Source organism: Cynocephalus volans, chromosome 5, assembly GCF_027409185.1.
Source record: "Cynocephalus volans isolate mCynVol1 chromosome 5, mCynVol1.pri, whole genome shotgun sequence".
Lineage (NCBI taxonomy): Eukaryota > Metazoa > Chordata > Mammalia > Dermoptera > Cynocephalidae > Cynocephalus > Cynocephalus volans.
The window spans coordinates 49,832,504-49,855,927 of NC_084464.1; the positions used below are offsets into that span (position 1 = coordinate 49,832,504).

General features: G+C 38.1%; 1 protein-coding gene across 2 annotated transcripts in view; it reads left to right on the forward strand.

The window, feature by feature from the left end:
* The window catches only part of DNAH8 (dynein axonemal heavy chain 8), a 272,139-nt gene that overhangs the window by 105,285 nt on the left and 143,430 nt on the right, over positions 1–23,424 (forward strand). For both annotated transcript variants that reach the window (XM_063096081.1, XM_063096082.1), the window contains exons 32-40: positions 6,479–6,678; positions 9,570–9,723; positions 11,185–11,348; positions 12,476–12,578; positions 13,603–13,707; positions 14,077–14,238; positions 16,776–17,000; positions 19,906–20,078; positions 21,443–21,621. In XM_063096081.1, the coding sequence (XP_062952151.1) occupies positions 6,479–6,678; positions 9,570–9,723; positions 11,185–11,348; positions 12,476–12,578; positions 13,603–13,707; positions 14,077–14,238; positions 16,776–17,000; positions 19,906–20,078; positions 21,443–21,621 (1,465 nt within the window). The remainder of the gene's footprint in view (positions 1–6,478; positions 6,679–9,569; positions 9,724–11,184; positions 11,349–12,475; positions 12,579–13,602; positions 13,708–14,076; positions 14,239–16,775; positions 17,001–19,905; positions 20,079–21,442; positions 21,622–23,424) is intronic.

Here is a 23,424-nt window from a genome sequence, read left to right on the forward strand (position 1 = left end):
AGTCCATGAACATGGGATATCTATCCCATGATTTATTTATGTTCTCTTCAATTTTCTTCTTCAAAGTTTTATAGTTTTCACTGTAGAGTTCTTTCACCTCCTTGGTTAAGTTTAATCCTAGGTATCTTATTTCTTTTGTAATTATTGTAAAAGGAATTAAAAACTTTTTTTTTGATAGTTCTTTTTAGTATATAGAAATGCTACTGACTTGTATGTTGATTTTGCATCCTGCAGCTTTACTGAATTTGTTTATTAGTTCTAACAGTTTTTTAGTGGAGTCTTTAGAGTTTTCTACATATAAGATCATGTCATATGCAGATAGGGACAATTTGACTTACTACTTTCCAATTTGGATTCCTTTTATTTCTTTCTCTTGTGTTATTGCTGTGGTTAGGACTTCCATTACTATATATGATGAAAAGTAGTGGTGAAAGTGAGTATCCTTGTCTTGTTCCTGATCTAAGAGAAGAAGCTTCAGCTTTTCCTCATTCAGTATGATGTCGGCTGTGGGTTTGTCATATATGGCCTGTATTGTACTGAGGTACATACCCTCTATACCCAGTTTGTTAGGGTTTTTATCATGAAGGGATGTTGCATTTTGTTAAATTCTTTTTCTGCATCAATTGAAATGATAATATGGTTTTTGTCTTTCTTTCTGTTAATGTGGTATATCACATTTATTGATTTGCATATGTTAAACCATCTTGCATCCCTGGAATAAATCCCACTTGATCATAGTGAATAATCTTCTTAATGTGCTGTTGAATTTGGTTTTCTAACATCTTGTTGAGAATTTTTGTATCTATATTCATCAGGGATATTGGCCTATAATTTCCTTTGTCTGTTGTGTCCTTGACTGGTTTGGAATCAGAGTAATACTGTCCTCATAAAATGAATTGGGAAATATTCTCTCCTCCTAAATTTTTTGAAATAATCTGCAGAGAATTGGCATGAATTCTTCTTTAAATGTTTGGTGGAATTCAGCGATGAAACCATCAAGTCCTGGGCTTTTCTTCAGTGGAAAACTTTGTATTGCTGATTCAATTTTCTCATTTATTGGTCTGTTCAGATTTTCTATTTCTTCATAATTTAATTTTGGTAGACTGTATTTGTTCAGGAATTTATCCATTTCTTTTATATTAGCAAAGTTTTTTGGCATGTAGTTGTTCATAATAGTCTCTTATAATCTTTGTATTTCTGTGATATCTGGTGTAATATCTCTTTTTTCATTTCTGATTTTATTTATTTGAGTATTACCTTTTTTTCCTTCATCTAGTTAAAGGTTTGTCATTTTACTTATCTTTTCAAAGAACTGACTCTTTGCTTTGCCACTCTTTTCAATTGTTTTATTAATTTCTATTTCACTTATTTCTACTCTGAGCTTTATTATTTCTTTAATTCTGCCAATTTGGGGTTTAGTTTGTTGTTTTTCTAGTTCCTTTAGGTGTGTCATTAGGTTGTTTATTAGAAAGCTTTCTTCTTTTTTGATATAGGCATTTATTGCTGTAAACTTTCCTCTTAGAACTGCATTTGGTGTATTCCATAGATTTTGGTATGATGTGCTTCCATTCTCATTTGTCTCAAGGAATTTTTAAATTTCCCTTTTAATTTCATCATTAATCCATTGGTTGTTTAGGAGCATGTTGTTTAATTTCTATGTATTTTTAAAGCTTCTGAAGTTTTTCTGGCTGATTTCTAGTTTTATACCATTGTGGTCAGAAAAGACACTTGCTATGATCTCTATCTTTTAAAAATTGTGTAGACTTATTTTCTGGCCTATCATATGATCTATTCTGTGGAACGTTCCATGTGTAGTTGGGAAGAATGTTCTGTAAATGTCTGTAAGGTCCATTTGGTCTATGGTGCAGTTTAAATCAGATGTTTCTTTGTTTATTTTCTGCCTAGATGATCAGTCCATTGTTGAAAGTGGGGTGTTAAAGTCCCCTACTGCTATTGTATTGCAATCTGTCTCTCTCTCTAGGTCTAATAATGTTTGCTTTATATATCTGGGTACTCTAGTGGTGGTGCATGTATATTAACATTTATTATGTCCTCTTGTTGATTTGGTTCCTTTATAATTATGTAATGACCTTCTTTGTCTCTTTTTACAGTTTTTGATTTAAATTCTATCAGTTATTAACTGATACGTGAAAACTTATTCCTGCCATTTTGTTAATTTTTTTCTGGTTATTTTGTAGATCCTTAATTACTTTCTTTTTCTCTTGTTATTTGCCTTTGTGGATTGGTGGTTTTCTGTGCTGCTAAGCTTTGTTTTCTTTCTCATTAGTGTGTCTGCCATAATTTTTTTGTGTATGTGGTTACTTTGGGGCTAACATAAACAGTCTTGTAGTTTTAATAAATTATTTTAAGCTGATAACAACTTAACTTTGCTTGCATGAAAATACTCTAGACTCCCCCTGCCCCCAATTTATATTTTTGTTTTTTTAATTTACTTTTATATCTATTGTATGTTCCTTGGCCACTAATTGTAGATGTTGTTCATTGATTATTTTGACTTTAAACCTTCATACTAGAGGATTGGAGAATTTGCATTGCGTCATTACCTTGCTGTGGTATTCTGTGTTTGAATTATGAATTTACTTCAGCAAATGAATTGTGTACTATTTCATGATAGTAATTATTGTCTTTTCATTTCCAGTCATAGCACTCCCTGAAGCATTTCTTGTAAGGCTGGTGTAGTAATAATGAATTCCCTCAACTTTTGCTTGTTTGGGAAAGTCCTTATTTCTCCCTCATTTCTGAAGGGTAGCTTTGGTGGATAAAGCATTCTTGGCTGACAGTTTCTTTCTTACAGTACTTTATATATCATCCCATTTTCTCCTGTTCTGCAAGGTGTCTGTTGAGAAATCTGCTGATAGTCTAGTTAGGATTCCCTTATGTGTGACTTGATGCTTTTTTCTCTTGCAGCTTTTGGAATTCTCTCTTTGTCTTTGACTTTTAACAGTTTGATTATGATGTGTCTCAGAGAGGATCTTTTTGGGTTTAGTCTAATTAGGGACCTTCAAGCTTCCTGAATCTGAATGTCCATATCTGTCCCAATACTTGGGAAGTTTTCACCTATTGTTTTATTAAATAGGGTTTCGTGCCTTTCTTCATTTCTTCTCCTTTTGGAACACCTACTATTAGAATGTTTGTTTGCTTAATGGTGTATCATAGGTCTCATAGGCTTTCCTCACTCTTTTTCATTCTTATTTCTTTTTTTCCTTCTGATTGGGCCATTTCAAAAGTTCTGTCTTTAAGTTCAGAAACTCTCTCTTCTGCTTGATGTAGTCTGCTGTTGAATCTCTCAGTTGTATCTTTCATTTCATTCATTGAATTCCTCAGCTCCAAGATTTCTGACTGGTTCTTTTTTATATCTACCTCTCTGTTAAACTTCTCAGTTCAGATTATGAATTGTTTGCCTGATTTCATTGAATTGTTTGTCTGTGTTTTCCTATATCTAATTGAGTTTCTGTAAGATTATTATTTGAAATTTCTTTACAGGCATTTCATAACTGTCTGTTTCTTTGGCATCTGCAGACTTATTTTGTTCCTTTGGGGCATCATACTTCCTTGCTTTTTCATATTTCTCATGTCCCCACATTGACATCTGCACATCTAATGGAGTAGTTGCTTTTTGCAATTTTATGAAGCACATTACATAAAAATGACTTTTTCCTGTATGTGGGCCCTAGTGTGACTGTTGGATATGTTGTGTAGGCTTTGGTTTTGGATGGATTCAGTAATGTAGTCTCTGTGTAGTTTCTGTGGCTGTAATCCTCTTCAGTGATGTCTCAAAATGCCTCAGTTGTCTAGACTGTGTGAGTTTGTGCCAACATTGGCTCTGTTTTGCTGGGTCAGAGACTCTGGGCTGGTTGTTGAGCCAGGAGTGTGTGAGTGCAGAGGGCCAACTGACTGTTTGGTGGTCTCTCTGAGGCACAGAGCAACTGCCTGACTGGCTATCAGGCCAGGCATATACATGCAGCTCTGAGTTTGTCTCTCCCAGATGGTGATGTGCTGCCTGACTAGCTTTTGGGTTGGAAACAAGTGAGCCTGGGTGCAAATTGTTGGGCACTAAACTGATCTGTGGAGGCCTGTCAGAGGAATGGATGCCACTGCTTGGCCAGGAGCCATGAAGCAGGGCCAGGTGGCTGTATGGAGGCTTACCGGAGGAGGCAAAGCCACCACCTGATCTGCTGGCTAGCAGGGAGCCGACCTGCACCAGTGCATCAGGGCCTGGAAGCTCTGTGGAGGGCCACCAGATCAGCTGGCTAGCCTGAAACAGGCCTGCAAGGTTGTGGCAGGGCCTGGCAACTTTGTAGAGGCCTGATGGGTGGAGGCAAAGCTCCTGCCCAATTTTCTGTCAGGCAAGGGGTAGGTGTGCACTACTGCAGCATGGCCCAGCAGCTCTGAAGAGGCCTGACAAGGGAAGGCAGAGCCACTGCCTGAGGAAGCAGGTGCGCACTAGTGTAGAAGGGTCTGGCAGCCCTGTGGAGGGCCACCAGATCAGCTTTTGAGCCTGGAGCAAGCCTGCAAGGTGTGGCCAGTCCCAGCAGCTCTGTAGAGGCCTGCTGTGGGAAGGCAAAGCTGCTGCCCAATTGCTGTTGGTCAGGGAGCATTTGTACACTAGTGTAGCAGGGCCTGGCAGCTCTATGGAGGGCTGTTGGGGGAAGATGGAGTTGCTGCTGGACTCATTGTTGGGCTGGCCTGGGCACCTATGGGCTCAGCAGGCCAGCAATTTAAACAGAGTAGGTGCTCATGAATGTGGTGGACTGACTGCTATTAGAGGCTTCCCTGCTGAGAGGTCTGCCTGTTCCCTTGGGGAGGGGGTGCTGCATGAGTTCAGATGCTGGGGTATCTGTCTTTCTGTCTGCCCTAGGCTCCAGGCATCCACAGTCTTGGTCCTACAGGTACCCATGTGAATGTGGTTGAATGAAGGTAGGGCCTCAGGATGGAGGGAGTCAGTTTCTACCAGCCCCCAGGGTAGGATGCACTTTAGCAGTTTCAAGATGGTGCTGTGCTGTAGCCACTTAGGTTGGGAGTGTGGGAGTTGCTCTACCTGGGCTCTACTATGAGGTGGTGCAGCTGCACAAACTTCTGGCTACTCTCCAAACTGGGTTTGGGATCTGTGAGGACTGGGGGACTGTCTTGTGGCAGGGATTGCTGGTGTTTGTGGTGGCAGTGGAAACAGCTGGGGTTTTTCCAGCTTATCTTCTATCTGCCTGACTCCAAGCCAGTCCCTGTGTGGAGACAGCAAGGGAGAGGCAGTATACCCTGCTGTGCTTTCTATAATGCTTTCCCCATCCTCCATGCTCCATTACGATTTTGTCACTCCCCTGTGCTCTCCATATTTCTTGAGTCATTCTGGTCAAAATATATGTTTATTTGTTGTTTTTGGTCTCTTTCTGTGGGGGAGATGAGCACTAGACAAGTCTAGTTGGCCATCTTGCTCCATCCTTGTCCTTAAGTAGATTTTTATACTTAAGAATATAGCCGTTCATAGACTGTGCTTTGAAATTTTCATTTACAATTCCAAGTAATCATAAGATTCAGTTAACTCTTGGTAGCCAAGACAGATTCTCAGTACTGTCTACCCCAGGCACATCCTGTTGCTCAGCCACACATGCCCCGCCACTAGCCAAACTGGATTCCTACTGTCGCTGGACTCACTGCTTCACGAGGAAGCCTTTTCCCTTCATGTGGAGTGTCCTCTCTGTCCCCAGCAACGCTCTGTTGGAATCCCACTCACTCCTCAATGAAGCCTTTCCTCTTCCGCGCAGTCACAAGTCATTTCTCCCTCAGAATTCACAACACGTCACATCACTCTCATGACATTCATTACACACTAATTTGTGTTATAATTATTTGTGGAAATAACTTGCACCTTTAAATTCCTTTTCATCTCTGTGATTCGGTGAATCTAAGTATGAAAGTAAGTTGCGGCATGGTGGAGAAAATACGTTACTTTTAATTTTCCTTGTGATACTTTCATATCAAGAATTCCCAGAAAAATAGGAAAATCCATAAGGAAAAAATAGAATCGACTTTTAAGCAAATGAGATAGTCATATAATATTAGGGCCAGAACAGGCAGGAATATAGTAATATTTATCTATTACTTGAAAGGGTTCAAAAGACTCTCACATCCACTCTCATTGGATTCTCATAGCTAGCCTCTGGGAAAGACAGGGAAGCTGTGACTATCTCCATTTTAGCCAAAAACTCCAAGGGAAATGAGGATTTGAGTTCTATTATCTCATGTATGTGGTACAGAAAAATAATTAGTAGTCAGAGAGTCATAAGATTCTAGTGTGGTCCTGCAACACAATGATCTTGTGACTTGGTTTTCTTGGCTGTCATATGACTAAATAAACTAGATGATTTCTAGGTCTCTTCCAAGCTAAAAAATTCTATGATTTTATGATGCACTTAGTTTGTAGTTGAAAATGTCATGACATATTTTTTGTTTTCCACCGAAGGATATTTGCATATCTGCCATTAAGGAGAAGGATATTGAAGCTAAGCTGACTCAGGTGATTGAGAACTGGACCAACCAAAACCTGAGTTTTTCAGCATTTAAGGGAAAGGGAGAGCTCCTGCTTAAAGGAACTGAATCGGGAGAAATCATCACTTTGATGGAAGATAGTTTAATGGTCTTAGGTTCCTTACTAAGCAACAGGTAATTTTACAACTTTGTGGAGAATTCTTAATTTGGTATTTAGGGTTATAAAATACCAACTAAAATCTCAGTTTTGCAGCTGTGACATCACATAAGATCGTGCCCTAAACTGTTAGCTGTTGTCTGTTCCTATATGAACTATTTCCTCTAATAATCATGGCCTCCATCTCTTCTTTAATGGTATTTATATCGCCTTCCTTATTTTTCCTGGGGGGTCCATCATGATCATTCCGCCTACAATTGGCAGCTTATATTCTGAGCATCTTGGCTCCCCACTGGGATGACCTCTTCATTTTATCTTCTCTTTTGTTCCTCTGATTTGTCATCATTGTTCCCTTTGGCTAATCCTGTTGAAGCATTCATCCAATGGCCCAGGGAAAGCATGCTGGCTGCACGTGAAAGCAACATACTGTAAGGGGCTTGGCACTTAGAGACTTGCATTTTTTATGGTGAAAAGTGGCTAAATCTGTGCTGAGACCACTATGGCTTGAATGAGGCAACCTGTTCATCATTGAATTCCTGGATAAGGTCAGAGGTGCCTGTGATCTCAAGTGCAGCTTTAAGAAATTCTAGTGGGACTCAGTCAGAAGTAGTCTGTTAGGTCTTTGGTCTGGGCATTCCTCTATTCCCCTAGCTAACTGTGTAGTTGTTCTCAGCTGTTCTTCAACCTAACACACCTAAGAAATATGTCACAACCCCATCATTAACAGAGGTCAGTGTCCAGAGAGTATGGGGATTCTAATATCCCTTCCTCAGGTTGGGATCACTGGTTCATGAGTGGTATCCTTCAGGACTTCTAGCCCCGGGAGCAGTCTTGCATTTGGATAATGTGCTAATCTACAAAGCTTCTCGTCTGGGGAGTTCTGGGTTGAATTTACTGTGGTCAAGATTCTAAGGTGATTCCTTCTTTCAGGGAATCTGAATAGTCTTGGTGAAGGTGACCATAGCATATTCAGTGATTCCTAGACTTCATGGGCTACTGCTTCCCCATGGTTCGTTGCAAATTTTGCCTTACTGACTCTTCTTGAAGAAGGGCTGTAGATTCACCTGAGTAGTGGCTGCAGCCAAGAATTAAGGATTTGAAGGCTTTTTAAATTTCATACTCACGACATTACCTGATTAGTATAATACCTATTTATGGTACTAGTAAACTCAATATTGAGGCCCTGCTAGAAAGCACATGAGGATACTTAAGAAGTCATCACATTCTGGGAGATTCTTCTCCTAGAGAACTTTGTAGCACCAAGTGGCTCTGAGAGCCTATTCCAGAACTAATCACAGACTGACCTCGTAGCAGGCAGTGCCTGGTAGATCTCTAGGATTACCTTGATGTGACTTCAGAAGGAACCTGTATGTCTTTGTGGGTGAGACTTGACTGTAGATATTTCCTGGATTGTGACACTTCCCTGGTGGATCCCTGATTTCATGAGACTTTATGGGCCTTCCTATCAGTCATGGTGGGTTCTACCACACAAAGTTCTATAATGCAGATACCTGGCCAAAGGATAGAAACTAGTTATGCTAGATTTTATTTTAGATCTCCCTTTTTCATGTTGGGAAGTTACATACCATCAAAAATGGTTGTTTATTCTTTGTGCAGGACGATTTTTGGTCCTAAATATCTAGGTGATTTATCTCCCTGATACCTGCCTATGCCATCTTAGTTTACATGTCTTGATTTTGAAGAGGTTTTTGGCATATTGACTGCCTTTCAGCTCTAGACCAATGGCCAGAGGAACAGCATAAAGTGGGTGTTGGTAAAAATGTCTCTCACTGTCGAACAACTAGATTACCTACCTCCTTGGAACAATTTTTACGTAACTCTCTTTATAATTCCATGTGTAACATAAGCTTCCTTCCAGAGAAGTTATGGGTTGCACTCAGGCATCAGACTGTACCTAGAAAAACCCCATTCAAGTTACTCTGTCCTGGATCAAGAAAACCTTTAAGAACCTAGTCAACAAATGACACTCACCAGGAAATGCCAGTACACCACATTGAAACTACTTGCCATTGCCACAAACTGAAGTCAGCTTCTTGCTGTAACTGTAGGTAATTGGGGTCTTTACCAAGTAGCTCCTCATCACTTCTTCTATGGCATCAGCTCTATTTTTGTCTTTCTTTGTTGCGCTCAGCTTTCTGGACACCATGTATTTTCATAAACACTTCAGCCAGCCTTGATTATCTGAAAACAGGAGCCATGCTATTTGAGGGTAGCTATCCCAGATCTCTAGCACTGCAGAATCTAGTTGCTGTGCCTGGTGAAATTCGCAGTCAGTGGGTGGGAAGAGCACACCTGTAAGCAGACATCAGACTTCAGGCTTGTCTCTGGCTTTGTGGTAATCTTTCTCCAGGTGAATCTGGTGATTCCTAACTTTCTCCTGGTCTTTAGTGTTTTGATTTGTCCTGTCAGTTTAGAGATGGTCTACCTCTCATTGGATGAAGCCTTCAGGACTATTCATAAATGGAAAATCTCTGGAAAATGGTCTTTTCTCCTAGATTCAACAGTTTCACAGGCAGTCCCCACTTGGATCTAGTTCACAGAAGTCTTAGAAAACCATATTATTTCTTATTTTCTCTTTAGTCCCAGAAGCAACCAGCACAATTCCTTTCCTGGAGCTCTGTGCATAGAGCTTGCTGCGTTTTCCTATTCTATGACTGACACATGGGAACAATAAATAAAATCACTGTATGAGTTTATATTCGTAAAACTCACTATAAGCGTTTTATTCATAGAAGCAAAACTTTCATTAGCTGTATGACATTTACTAGGGACTGCCCTTTTAGACAAAATGTTCATTCTCAAAGGTATGTTTCTCCTGTGATTTGCTTTGTTAGGCCATACTATTTTCTGAACCTTTTTTGAAACCTAACGTATTCTTACTTTTTAGATATAATGCTCCATTTAAAAAAAATATCCAAAATTGGGTGTATAAATTGTCCACTTCCTCAGATATAATCGAAGAGTGGCTAATAGTACAGAACCTTTGGGTTTATCTTGAAGCTGTCTTTGTAGGTGGAGATATTGCCAAACAACTGCCTCAGGTAAATATGGCTTTTGTAATTACTGATAAAATAATTTGGTGTGTATTGTCTATATGTGTTTGTAAAAGTCTTCACAAAGACATATGGTCAAGTCTTGACTACCCCCAGAGTTAGTAAACTATGGTCCACTCACCCGTTTTTGTAAATAAAGTTTCACTGGAACACAGCCACATCCGTTCATTTATGTATTGTGGATGGCCACTTTAGCATTACAATGGCAGAGCTGAGTAGTAGTTGTAACGGAGACCACATGGCTCACAAAGTCTAAAATACATACTATCTGGTCCTTAGCAGAAAAAGTTAAAAAAAAAAAAAATAAGTGCTGATCTCTGATTTACATTAGCAGAAAGAAGAAACTCACATAGTTTCAAACAGTGAATAATCTCAAGATTGAGGATGTAAGGTACATTCAAGTACAGTACTATGAACTTATAACATTAATAATAACTTTATATTGTATTATATATAATTAATATATAGTTATATAATAATATTATAAACTTAATAATATATTAAATTATAATATTAATATTAGAAGTAGTATTAAAATTAATCTGTATTCTATAAGCACAAATTAACTATTATTAAGTCTACTATTGTACTCGCAAATTAGAAACATATGATAGGGCAAAGAAACTTAGCCTCTTGAAGCCTATGACAGAACCTTTAAAACAGCTGAATTGGGGCCTTTCAAATAAATGCCAATAACTGATAATTTTAGCCAATGAAGATAACTTTCCTCTTATAAAATTGTCTGCTTTTCCTAAATTTCTATATCTATAAAGATAAAAAAATCAGGGATGAAGCGTTTTGAAAATGGCTAATTTCTCCTTGTAACACATTTTTAAATCATAAAAAAAAAAATTGCTTTTGTTTTTTTAATCAGTTACATTTTTAAAAAAGGCAAGATTATGCCAATTTCTAGAGGCATTTATGCAATTGAATGCAAAGTTTAATATCATCCATAGTAAGCAGAAAATTTTCACTTGCAGAAATTTAAATGAAGCTTTGTTTTGTGTTTTTACCATATTTTCTGTTTCTTTTTTCCTGGGGTACTATTGAGCTGTAATTATTCCACTGATCCTTAGATCAAATTATTTTCATGCTTCTTCAGTTTGCTCATCAAACCAAAACACCTGGGGAACTGAAAGACTAGATTTGAAGTTTAAGTTGATAGCTCTGCACATTAATAATGTGGCACTTTGAAAAACATTAAATGCAAGGAAACAAATAAGCAATAAACCCCATTGTGATAAAGTGGTATTTTAATAAGCAGTTTTATAACTTTGGGTTTTTGTTGTTCAGAATTAATTCAGATGGAAAAAAAATTGTCTGTTTAAATTATGTAGCCTGAGTCTAATAGAGGCTGGTTTGAAGAACTATAGGAAATTCCAGAGTGAAGACTTTGCTTTTTTCAATTATGCAAATGCTGATCTTTACTGACTATCAATTTGTTTTTAGGAAGCAAAACGTTTTCAGAATATTGACAAGTCATGGATAAAAATAATGCAGCGAGCTCATGAGAATCCCAATGTGATTAATTGCTGTGTTGGTGATGAAACCATGGGGCAACTTTTACCTCATTTACATGAACAGTTGGAAGTATGTCAGAAGTCACTTACAGGGTAAGAGTTTAATTTTTAAATTACCTGTCATTTTATATGTGATCATGTTTTGTCCCACACAAGTTACTAGTATTGGATGCATTTTGGTTTGATAGTGATGGTTGAAGTGGAAATAGGAATTTCACATTAATTTTATTTTTCTGTAAGAGAGATACCTTTGAGATTTGGGAGTGGGGAGTTAAGACATTGTATTAGTGTTCTAGGGGCGCTATAACAAATTACCACAAATTGGGTAGCTTAAAGCAGCAGAATTTTATTCTTTCACAGTTCTGGAGGCAAAGAGTCTGAAATCATGGTGTCAGCTCCCTCTGAAGTCTCTAATGAAGAATCCGTCCTTGCCTCTTCCAGTTGTTGGTGGTTCTAGGAGTTCCTTGGCTTGCAGCTACATAACTCCAATCTGTGTCTCTGTCTTCACCTGGCTTTTCCATGTGTGTCTCTTATGAGGACATTTGTCATTGGATTTAGGGCTGATCCGGATAATCAAGGACGATCTCTTCTCAGGATCGTCAACTTCATTACGTCTGCAAAGATTCTTTTTCCGAGTTAGGTCACATTCACAGATTCCAGGGAATAGGATATGGACAAATCTTTTTGGGGCTTGCCATTCAATCCACTGGGTGGAAATGTGCACTAAGAGAATGATTAACCAGACAAATTCACAGATAATTTTCTTAAAAGGCAGTTCATTCTCAATTTCTGCTTAAAATAGTGTGGTGATATGTCCTGGTTTGTCCAAGTTTATGCCTCTATCCTGGCTTATTGGTTAGTTGTCCACCCTTTTCACTCTCAAAATGTCCTGGTTTGGAGACAAGTTATGTGTTCACCCTGGGTTTAAGCCACAAAGATGCCAATGCTCTTAGAAAGGTCACAGGAGGGCTGCTGATGAGAGAGGAGAAGACAGCAGATGATGGGGCGGACTTGCTCTGAATCACTTTCTTGTTTTCCCAAGTGCCATCTGTGGTGGAGAATGGACTTTAGTTCTCACCAAACATTCCAAAAGGAAAAGAGAAATGACTGTAGGTGTTTGCTATTATCTTATTGAAGATGTTGGTGATTATGTCTTGGCTACAAAAATTAATAATTTAGAAAAAAATCACTTGTTAATGTGCTGTTCACTTTCTTTGAAGGTATTTGGAGAAGAAGCGATTACTATTTCCACGATTCTTTTTTGTATCTGATCCAGTTCTCCTGGAAATTCTTGGACAAGCTAGTGATTCCCATACCATACAGGTATGATATAAGTATCTGTGGCCTAAATTGCTTTTACCATAGCATATGTAATCAAGAGTAAAAATGAAGTTAACATCTTAAAAGTGCAAGCAGAAAAGAAGAGTATTAAAAATTATGTTGATTATCAAATATTCTACTTTCTGTGTATCCAAAGCCTATTAACTTGATGTAATCCAGTGGTGTTGGTGAGCAGGAGTCACTGATTGTGCCATTCACTAGCTGTGCGATGTTGGCAAGCTCCTTAATTTTCCTGTGCCTCAGTTGCCTCATCTGTAAAATCAAGATGTTAATGGTTCTCACCTCTTAGGATTGTTGTGAGGATTATAGGAGATAATGCATAGCAAAGTCTGGCACACAGTATGTGCTCACTAAATGTAATTCATCATTGTTAATATTTTGCTCTAAATACTCTTAGACCAGTTAGGGGTTGTGGTTTGGATTTTTTATTTTTTCCTCCCAGAATGCTTCTTAAATTCTTTTAGCCATTTCCAAGAGGAAAACTTCCTGGAGGAAGAGACAAACTATAGAGATCTGAGCATGGGAGGCACTGAAACACCCACACTAGGGCCATTTCTGATATGGGGATCTGGGAAATGGCTGATATTATCATCCTTGTTGGTTCCCAGGGAGTTGTGAGAATGAGAAAAGAGAGGAAGGAAAGGCACAATGGAAGGCAGAGATAGAGATGAGAGAAAGGGCAGGACTGAGCTGTGTCTGGGAAGGAAGACAGCTGGGCAGTGTGGTGCATTCTCCGTCTGGAGGAAGGTGACGGTCACCAGCTCAATCTCTGTGGTATAAGAGGGGCGTTTACAGGGCTTGGAGAAAACATGCTGCAGGGTTGGAGTTTAAAAAAATGCACCTCCAAGTCAAAGGCCAAAGCAGGGTCTGTATTTTTTTTTTTTTGAGACAATAAATTCTTAATCTTTTACAATGATAAAAAATATTAAAGCTTTTAAAAACATCTCAACGGCTTTTGTGTTTGGCCTCATGTGTGATGTTTTGCTTTGTCTTGTGCTCCTTACAGCCGCATCTCCCTGCAGTATCTGACAACATAAATGAGGTGACATTTCATGCAAAAGAGTACGATCGTATCCTGGCTGTCATATCGAGAGAAGGAGAAAAAATTGTTGTAATTTACCTTGGTTAAAATTTTGTTATTAGAATTTCTTTAATAATTTAGGTTGAGGAGAATGCAATTCTTTTGCAAAAAAAGTGGGGAGACTTTGGTTCTAGTTCTGCAGCCCTGGCTTTGTTACAAACTAGTTTGGATAGATCATTTAACTTCTCTGAGACTCATTTTATCGTCTGTAAAATGAAAGTTTTAGACTAGATGGTCTCTATAGTTCCTTCCAGCTACAGTATTAGATGATTTTACTTATGTTTTAAGCAATTTGTTGTGAAACTATTTGATTTGCATTGAGAATTTATTAAGTGTATGACATTTGTAAAAATACAAAATTATTATCAATTTGTAATATATTTATAATATATTTTTTAGTTGGATAATCCTGTTATGGCCAAAGGTCCTGTAGAAATTTGGCTTCTGGATTTGTTAAAAATGCAGATGTCATCATTACATAATATTATTAGATCTGCATTCTATCAAATCAGCGATTCAGGATTTCAACTCTTACCTTTCCTCAATCACTTTCCAGCACAGGTGAGAATACACAAAGTTTAAGTAATGGTTAAAAGAAGTGGAGATAAGGTGGGAGGATGGTGAGGAGGTGGTTGGCCTGGTCACGTGGAGACTGTTGTAGCTTTGAATTAGTTAGAGAGGCCTCATTTAAACTCCATTCCTGACCACCTGCTTCTCAACCTGTACATTCTGGGCCAACCCATGCCATTTCCCGGAAGAGGATATGCCACCATTCTCTCATCATTAAGATTATACACTGAGACTAAAACCACTTATGAAAAGTTCCATCTTACAGGCATATATATTTATGTATATCAATACATAGATAACTATGAATATGAAACAGAATTTATTTCTAATAGTTTTGGAGGCCGGGAAGTCCGAAGTCCAGGGAGTGCATCTGGCAAAGGCCTTCTTCTTTGTGGGGACACGCTACCAAGTCCTGAGAGGGCACAGGATATCATATAGCAAGAGGGCTGAGTGTCCCAATGTGCTCTCTTCTCCTTATAAAGCCACCAGTCTGCTCCCATGATAACCCATTAATCTGTAAATGGACTAATCCACTCATGAGGGCATAGTCCTCACCATCCAATCACCTTCCAAAGGCCCCACCTTGCAAGTACCATAGTCAGATTTCCCACCCTCTTAATACTGTTACAATGGGGATCAGGTGTGAAGATGAGCATTGGAGGGGGCATTCAAACCAAAGCAATATCTTGGCAAACTGTAATATTCTTATTAGCATTATTACGTTTGTGATAAAGCTTTGCAAAATACTTTATGTGGTAAGCTGAGAAAATGTTTTCTTAAACTAAATCAGCATACTTTCCCTCTCCCAGGAAAGCTCTACCCTGTATATTCTGAAGGAGAGACCCAGTCTTAATTTAGAATGAGGATTTAGCATTAGGTGGAGGGTTGAGACAAAATTCACAACAGTGGTGAAGTTGAACATGATATGATAGGAAAGCTGAATAGCTTTCAAGGTTATCTTCAGTATATGTATTCATATTTTTTAAAGCAGTTTTTCTGAATAACTGAAATTTTCTCACTATCAACTTAATTTAAAATTTTTTATTTAAAATTGTTAAAAATTTCACCTCTTTCTTCTGAAACATTTTAAAGATAATGAATGTAGTGGATTCTTACCACAAAAATTTGGAAAAGTTTGAAAAATGTAAAAGTGGAAATAAAAATTTCTCATATTTCTACCACCTAGAAATGATGACAGTTAATATTTTAGTGTATTCCCTTCAGTATTTTTTAATGTGCTTATTATAGGCATCAAATAATATTGATGAGAATGAGCATTCTTATTTTGTTTTTCATTTTAATGAAACATCCTCCAGTTTTCACTAATAAGTCCCCTGCCTTCTTAGACTGAATATAAAATAATTTAAACTTTTCTTGGTGACTCGGGATAATAATTTTAAAGATTTGTTTTTGAATATATACTATTATGTAGTGGTTTTAGGGGTCTGTTGGACATTTGTCTTTAAATCAGACAGCTTTCACTGCCATGCTTTTGTGTTTTTGCCTCCTTGCCTTTACTATCTTGGACCATCTGCTGCTGCTCATGGGGGCTTCCTGACACTGGGTATTTCCTCTACATCCCATTGCTTACTTCAGCCAGGTGCTTTCATTTATCAGTCACCCCAGGATTGGCCACTGCTCTAGCAGCAAAAATATCAAAGTCCCTGAAGAGGCAGGAATAAGGAAAGGGTTTTATTCTTGTTTTGCCCACTAATGAACCCATGCCAAGCAGTATCCATGTACTGCACATACTGTTTTCAGTCCTCTGCCAAATGTGGGATTCTTTTCTGGTCCAAATGGTCTTGGGTGTGTGTCACTTGACTCTGGAGATGAACAAAAACTCCCCAAGGGATGACTGTTTCAGTGAGGAGGTAAGGGTGGGGCATATTTGGACCACTTTTATTACCTTTCCTGGGGCAGAAATTGTAGGCCTATATGACATCCATGTACAATTCTTTATGCCTACATCAGGATGCAAAGGACAATTTTCTGCCCTCACTTTCTGTCTCTCTCTTCTATAGATAAATACATAGAGAAGTGGATGTAGATAAAAATATGGATATGAGAGTGAGAGATCAAGAAAGGAGATAGGCAGCATATTGTTTTTATACCAACAAAGAGACCTTTCGAAAATTCTGCTCAAGAAAAAATATACAATGAAGAGTTTGTTAATTCCATTTGCTTTTCTTGAGCAAGAAAAATTATTGCATGGAGGTATCTGGTAATCTCAGGCCCTCTATAGAAAAATTTTGTAAGCATCTCCCAAAACACACATAAATGGTTCAATAAATGATAGTTATTATTTTAATGATTATTTATCTATATAGAAATTATTAAATATTAATAGTTAAAATTTTAAATGTTTTTTCCTCCTTTGGGAGTAGAGAAATGCATGTCTTTTTTTTTTTTTTTTTTTACTTTAAAATGAGTAAAACCCTATTTACCTTCATGTGAATAAGTGACTGCAGAATTTTATTGCAGATGTGCTTTAAATATTTGGCAAACTTAAATATTTGCTGGATTTGTAGGTTGGACTTCTGGGAATTCAGATGTTGTGGACACATGATTCAGAAGAGGCTTTAAATAATGCAAAAGATGACAGGAAAATCATGCATGTGACCAATCAAAAATTTTTGGATATTCTAAATACTCTTATTAGTCAGACAACACATGACCTAAGCAAGTTTGATAGAGTAAAATTTGAAACTCTAATTACCATCCATGTGCATCAGAGAGATATTTTTGATGACTTGGTAAAGTATCTTTTTTTTCTTAATTTAAAGTAATTTAGTGTACTAATTAATAATGAACAGTTAAGGATTGTACATATTGCCTAATTTATATAATCTTTCCATCTGCTTGATTCTTTTTCACACCTCTTGCCATCTATACCGTGTTTACAAATATCTGTATGGGATGGTTTAAAACAACCATGTATGTATATTCCTCTGGCACCCTGAAAGTCCGGAACCAACTGATGTGATATAAACCAACCAATTATTCCACTAAACTGAATAACCAGGGACATGATATAATTTAGGTGGGATTGCTCATGAGCTATGATGGGCTGATTGGAAAAGGAGAAGTCCAGATCGAACGGAATCAAGCTTCAGAGAATGCTCACTGCTGTATGTCCAATTGACAGCGTCCAACAGGCAGGGTGGGAGTAAGAGGGGTGGTGTTTGAATTCCCTTTGCAAATAGAATTCTAACCAGGGGCCTTGAGTAAGACCAAGTTCTCCTAAAGGAGGGACTCTGTGTTATGGGATAGGGACCCCAGGTGGTTTTGATACACAATTTGACAATCTGTCTTTAATTACCATTGCTTTATTCTACTTGATTTGATAAATCTTAAAGGCATCTCTTTCCTTCATCAGAGGCACATAATTCATGCAACTTGGGCCCACTTTTTAAAGAATATGATCGCAGACTACCTGTTTCAAATTTTTGTCCAAAGTTCGGACCAGATAAGTTATATTTATCGAACATTGTTTGAAGGACATGCAGTCAGCCCATCTATTACCCTGCAGTCTAGTTCCTCACTTCTGAAAGTATTATATGCTGACCAGTTGCGTTGGCATCACCTGAGAGCTTGTTAGAACAGCAGAACGTCCAGCCTCCCTCCTTCGACCCCCAGACCTACTTAAGCAGAATGCATTTTTACAAGATTACCAGGTGATTCATATGCATATTAAGTTCCAGAAAAGCTGTAGGATTTATCTCTGAATCAGGCTAATCAACAGAAAGTTGCGTACTTTGACATTGTGTTTTGGCCTTGTACAGACTTGCTTTTACCGAATTGCAATTGCCTTTATACTTTGCCTTTCACTGACATGCACCTCAAGAAACACTAGTATGGAATCCATTATTGTATGTGCTATGAGCATACTATTGAGGATGTTCTCTATACATCTCTAACTGACTCTTAAAGCTGAAGTCCCATGGAAGAACTTTTTTAAAAAACTAAATGCTGAGGGCCGAGCCCGTGGCGCACTTGGTAGAGTGCTGTGCTGGGAGCGCGGCGACGCTCCCGCCGCGGGACTGACCGGTGCACTCACTGGCTGAGTGCCCGTCACGAAACAACGACAAAACAAACAAACAAACAAAAAAAACCCTAAATGCTGAGCAAAGCTTTACTTTCCTTACAGAATGAATTTTTTAAAAAACCTGTACTCATATACAATGAAAACTGTGAAACTGTTTTCTTTCTATCTTAATCACAATTGAACTCGAGGTCAGTTTGCAGCTTGACTACAGTGAAATCTCATGGCCAGCATATATGTATTTTATTTTTCTATGTCTAATGCTTAGAACAGCCTGATATACAGTAAAAACTCAAATATATTAGCTACTTTCGTTTTCTTCTTCCACCTCCTCCTTAACATCTTAATAGATTTTTGACAGTAGCTAGCTGACTGCATCTCCATGGCTGTGGGTCCTGTGTTAGAGAGCAGAGTCCTTGAGGGTGGTGCTGGACTGTGTTACCCAAAAGTAGCTCTTTTAAGGTGATGAATACAAACTGTGCTTTAGGTGGGAAGCCAGAATCCTTAACTGGAGCGGGGAGCAAGGTCATAAACAATGCAACAAACAACAGTAACAAAAAGCAAGACTGTTAATTAGCAAAGCGTATGGAGACCTGGTCAGATGGAGAGCTGAACATTGCATAGTTCCCAGAGGTCCATTTTTTAGTATGAGCTGAATGACTTGGAAGTGGGCCTCCTGGGTTTAAGAGCAGTGAAGGGGACCATTTGTCACTTTCCTATGTTGATTCCCCTGAATGGGCAGGACTGGAGTTTCTCCATGTTTACCAGTGGAAAGTCATGAAGCACCTCAGAATGTGGTTGTGGAGGGATGCAGTTCCTAAAAGTGCTTAGCTGCTTTCTACCTCTTCTAATGACCATGTACTGGCACTTGCGTACATGGTGGTGGGAGCCCAGATCCTCTTGCTCCACAGGCATGTGCTAATGACCAGGCAAGCTGGGTGCCTTGGCCCTAGTGCTGGTGCAGGAAGACATGTATGCATATATAATCATGCATTTCCATGCTTCATCCCTTCAGTGGCTTCCAACTGCCATGAGAACAGTTAGCAAACCTCTTCCCATGGCCCCAGGAAGCCTCAACTTTCATTCTTTCTCTAGAGCCCTGGATGCTCCAGATGTACTAAACTTTTTTTCAGTTCCTTGAACATGCCAACCAGATCTTGTGGGTCTCTCTGCTTAGAGTGTTTCCTCCTCCCACACCCTCATCACCCTTTTGTTTTATTTTTCCTGGCCAATTCCTACTGTTTATCCAGGTTTTAGTTTAGATGGATCTTTCTGTGAGTGCCCCAGTCAGAGCCCCTAGGGTCTAGGACTAGGTTAGGTCCTCCTGCTACATGTTTTCATGAACCCTGAATTTCTTTGGCAGTGCTTTTCATGCTTTATTGCAATTAGGTGTTTCTCAATTTGTCTTTTGCCCTTTTTCTGTAAGCTTCAGAATGCAGGAATCCTGTCTGTCTTTTTTCAGCCAGCACAGTGTCAAGCACAAGAAAGGACTTGATAAATATTTGTTAAATGAGGGAGAATCTGTTCATGAATGAGTGAATAAAAACTGCCCATATGCTTATGTTTTATGCTATTACAATTCAGTATGTAACTTTTTAATATTTCATGTTTTGAAGGTAAAAATGCATATCAAATCAGTTACCGATTTTGAATGGCTGAAACAGAGTAGATTTTATTTTAAGGAAGATTTGGATCAAACTGTGGTGTCCATTACAGATGTTGATTTTATTTACCAAAATGAGTTTCTGGGATGCACTGATCGTCTTGTTATCACTCCATTAACAGATAGGTAGGAAACCCAGTTCTTGTTATTCCATTTTGTCATTAAATAGTATGCTTAAAATTGTTTTAAAATTGCATTTGAAATATTAACAAAGCATATTGCTGTTATATTGGGTCTAGGCTAGCTCATCAAACTCATTCTAGCAATGAAATAATCATAGCTGTTACTTAAATGTACATGTGTATTAAATTTTTATAAAGTAGAAAAAGATAAGATAATAAAAGCAAGCTTGAATGTTGACTATGAGTAATTTAATAATAAATTTTAGATTGAAAGATGGAAAAATATTTCTAGAACCCCAAAGGAAGTCATTAGAATTGCAAAGAAGAAAATTACCTTGGAAATCATCTAATTTAGTCTCCTGGTTTTTCATATGTGGATATTGATACCTAAAGTGAAGTTTCTTGGCCAGGTATGAATAGTCAGTCTAGTGGATTTCCTCACAGTTCTTTCCAGTATATGACACTAGCAAGAACTGGGTCTTTTTCATCTTTATATATCACACAACACCCAATTCAATATGCTGTGCATAAAAGACATTCTTAATAAAAGTTTGTAGAGTTGACTTAAATAGAGTTATAGAACATTTGGTTCTCCTGTTACTTAAAATAGTGCTGCCTCTAGGTAAAATTATGACAAAGTCAAATTACATCTTTGGCCTCTTGATTTATCCAGACTCTGTCTTTTATATGCCCAGTGCCATTGCAGCATAAATTTGTCAGTGTGTTTTCTCTTCTATTGTTATTTACATATTGAACTTTACTGAGAATTTTACTAAGTTTCTCTTAGATCTGAAACAAATATAACAGAAGCTGGGTTATGGATATAAGGAGATTCATTATATTATTCTTTACACTAGTCTAAATGAGCGAAACATTTCATTGTAAAATGATTTATTTGCAATGATGTGCTGGAGCTGACTTGTATCAGCCCTTGAGAGTCAACCACATGCATCTCTTCCCAATTTTGTGATATCACATTGGCAATTTGTCCTTGGCCGTGGTAGAAGTATTTATACCACAGAATTTGGCAAACATGAAAACCAGATTTATTTATTTTTCCCCGGAGAGGTTGTTAAACACTTGCCCAGCACACCACTGTTTATTTGGTTCTCCTGACTAAATGGGAGGAAGGCCTAAAAGGTTTGAGTCAGGGTTGAGGGCTATAGAAGCTTGTCCCCAGAAATCTTTGGATTCACTGTATTACTTTTAATGAATATCAAGTACCCCAGCCTTGTTTGGTTGCCTCTTTTATGTAGGCTACTCAAACTATAAACGGGCCCATTCCAACTACTTTGGATTTTGGCTTTCACTTTACTGTAACACGTGTTATCCCATGTTCACACAGTGTTATCTGATTAACACTTGCAGATGCTATATCACGTTAGCGCAGGCTTTGGGAATGAACATGGGAGGTGCTCCAGCAGGACCTGCAGGCACTGGCAAAACAGAAACCACAAAAGACATGGGAAGATGTTTGGGAAAATATGTGGTCGTGTTCAATTGCTCAGATCAAATGGATTTCAGAGGCCTAGGAAGAATTTTCAAAGGCAAGTGTCAAACAATGTTAAATTGTTTTTGGTGAGTTTATTTTTATTGTTCTTTAACATTATTTTCTGATATAAATCTGAAGTGGCAGTATCCCACATAATCGTTAGTATAGGTCGATCCATGTGAAATTACCATTTTTCTAGGTCAAAAATGGGCAAATATCAGTCTCACATGGTTCAGTACTACTGGTGGTGTTGTAGTCCATACGCTGAATATGTTTTGGATTATGAATATGGAATCAATTTATAATTGCCTGGAACAATAATGGAGGCAATAAGATCAAGATAGCATATTGATGACACATATGACTTCCCTTCTTAAATCCCACTAAGATGAATGATTTTTAAAAAGCATAGCAACACTAGGAAATAAGAAGAGGGGGAGCCATTGGCAGATGGGAAATTTTGAGAAAATCCTGAAAGGGAGTAGGAGGTAATTTCAGATGGACAGAGTAAAAAATATTAGAGGGCACTTCAGCTTCAGAGCTCAGTCCTTGGTGGTCTTCTCTTTTCTATCGACATGCATTCTTTTGGTGATCTCATACAGACCCAAGCTTCAAATACCACCTTTATGATGACTGTCTAATTTATATCTCCAGCTCAGTCTTCTTCTGAAACTCTGGGTTCATATACGCAACTGCTGACTTGACATTGCCACTTAAATGCCTAAGAGGTCCTAAGTCACTATATCCAAAACCAAACCCCTAATCTCCCTCCCTATATCTATTCCTTCCACAGCCTTCTTCATCTGACTAAATGGTCACTTCATTCTTCCAGGTGCCCAGACAAAAAACAAAAACAAAACTTTGATTTATTCTTTACTCCTTTCTTTATCACATACTCAGATCCAATCTGTCAGCAAACACTATTGGTTCTACATTTAAAATACACTCAAAATATGCCCAAATTTTATCATCACTACTGCTGTCCTCTTGAATGAAGCCACCATCATCTGTCACCTGGACTGTCCCAGTAAGCCTCCTAATTGGTCTCCCTGTGTCTATACCCTTCCTCCCTCCATTATAGTCTCAAAACAGCACCGCAGTTGATCCTTCCACATATGTCAGAACATGACACTCTTCTGCTAAAGGCTTCCTAGTGGCTTCACTCAGAGCCTTACAACGGTCCTATGTTGTCTTACATGATCACATCTGTTCTTCCCACGTCACCATCGTATTGCTCTGACCTTCTGACTTTGTCCCTTAATACTCTCCCTTCACTCTCTCTAGTACTGCCATATCGACCTTCCTGATGTTTGTTAAAAATTTGAAGCATACTCCAACCTCAGAGCCCTTACACTTGCTGTGCCTTTTAGGTTCTTCCCCCGGACATCCATCCGCATGGCTCATCTGTCAAGGACATCAACAGCAAACATCGTACTGTTTAAAGCTCGAAAGCATTCTCTTTGAGATGTGATATAAGACAAGGACTTTTATTATTCTTACTTCTATTCATCCTTGAACTGTAACCCTAGCCAGTGCAGTAAGGAACAACAGTGAAAATACAAATATTAGAAAGAAAGAAATAGAAAATTTCATTATTTACTAATGGTCTGGTAGACTATAAAGAAAATTCACCAAATATATAGAAAAATAGAATTTACCAAGTTTACTAGACTAGACAATCAATATGCAAAATCAATTTTACTTCTCTAAACCACAAAATATTGTTATAAAATAAAAATTTCAGAAAAATAGCATTGAGAACATAATTAAGAAAGTGTTGTATAGGGGCAGATATAGATAAATAGACCAATGATATATAATAATAATAATAATAGAGAATGCAGAAATAGGTCAAGGA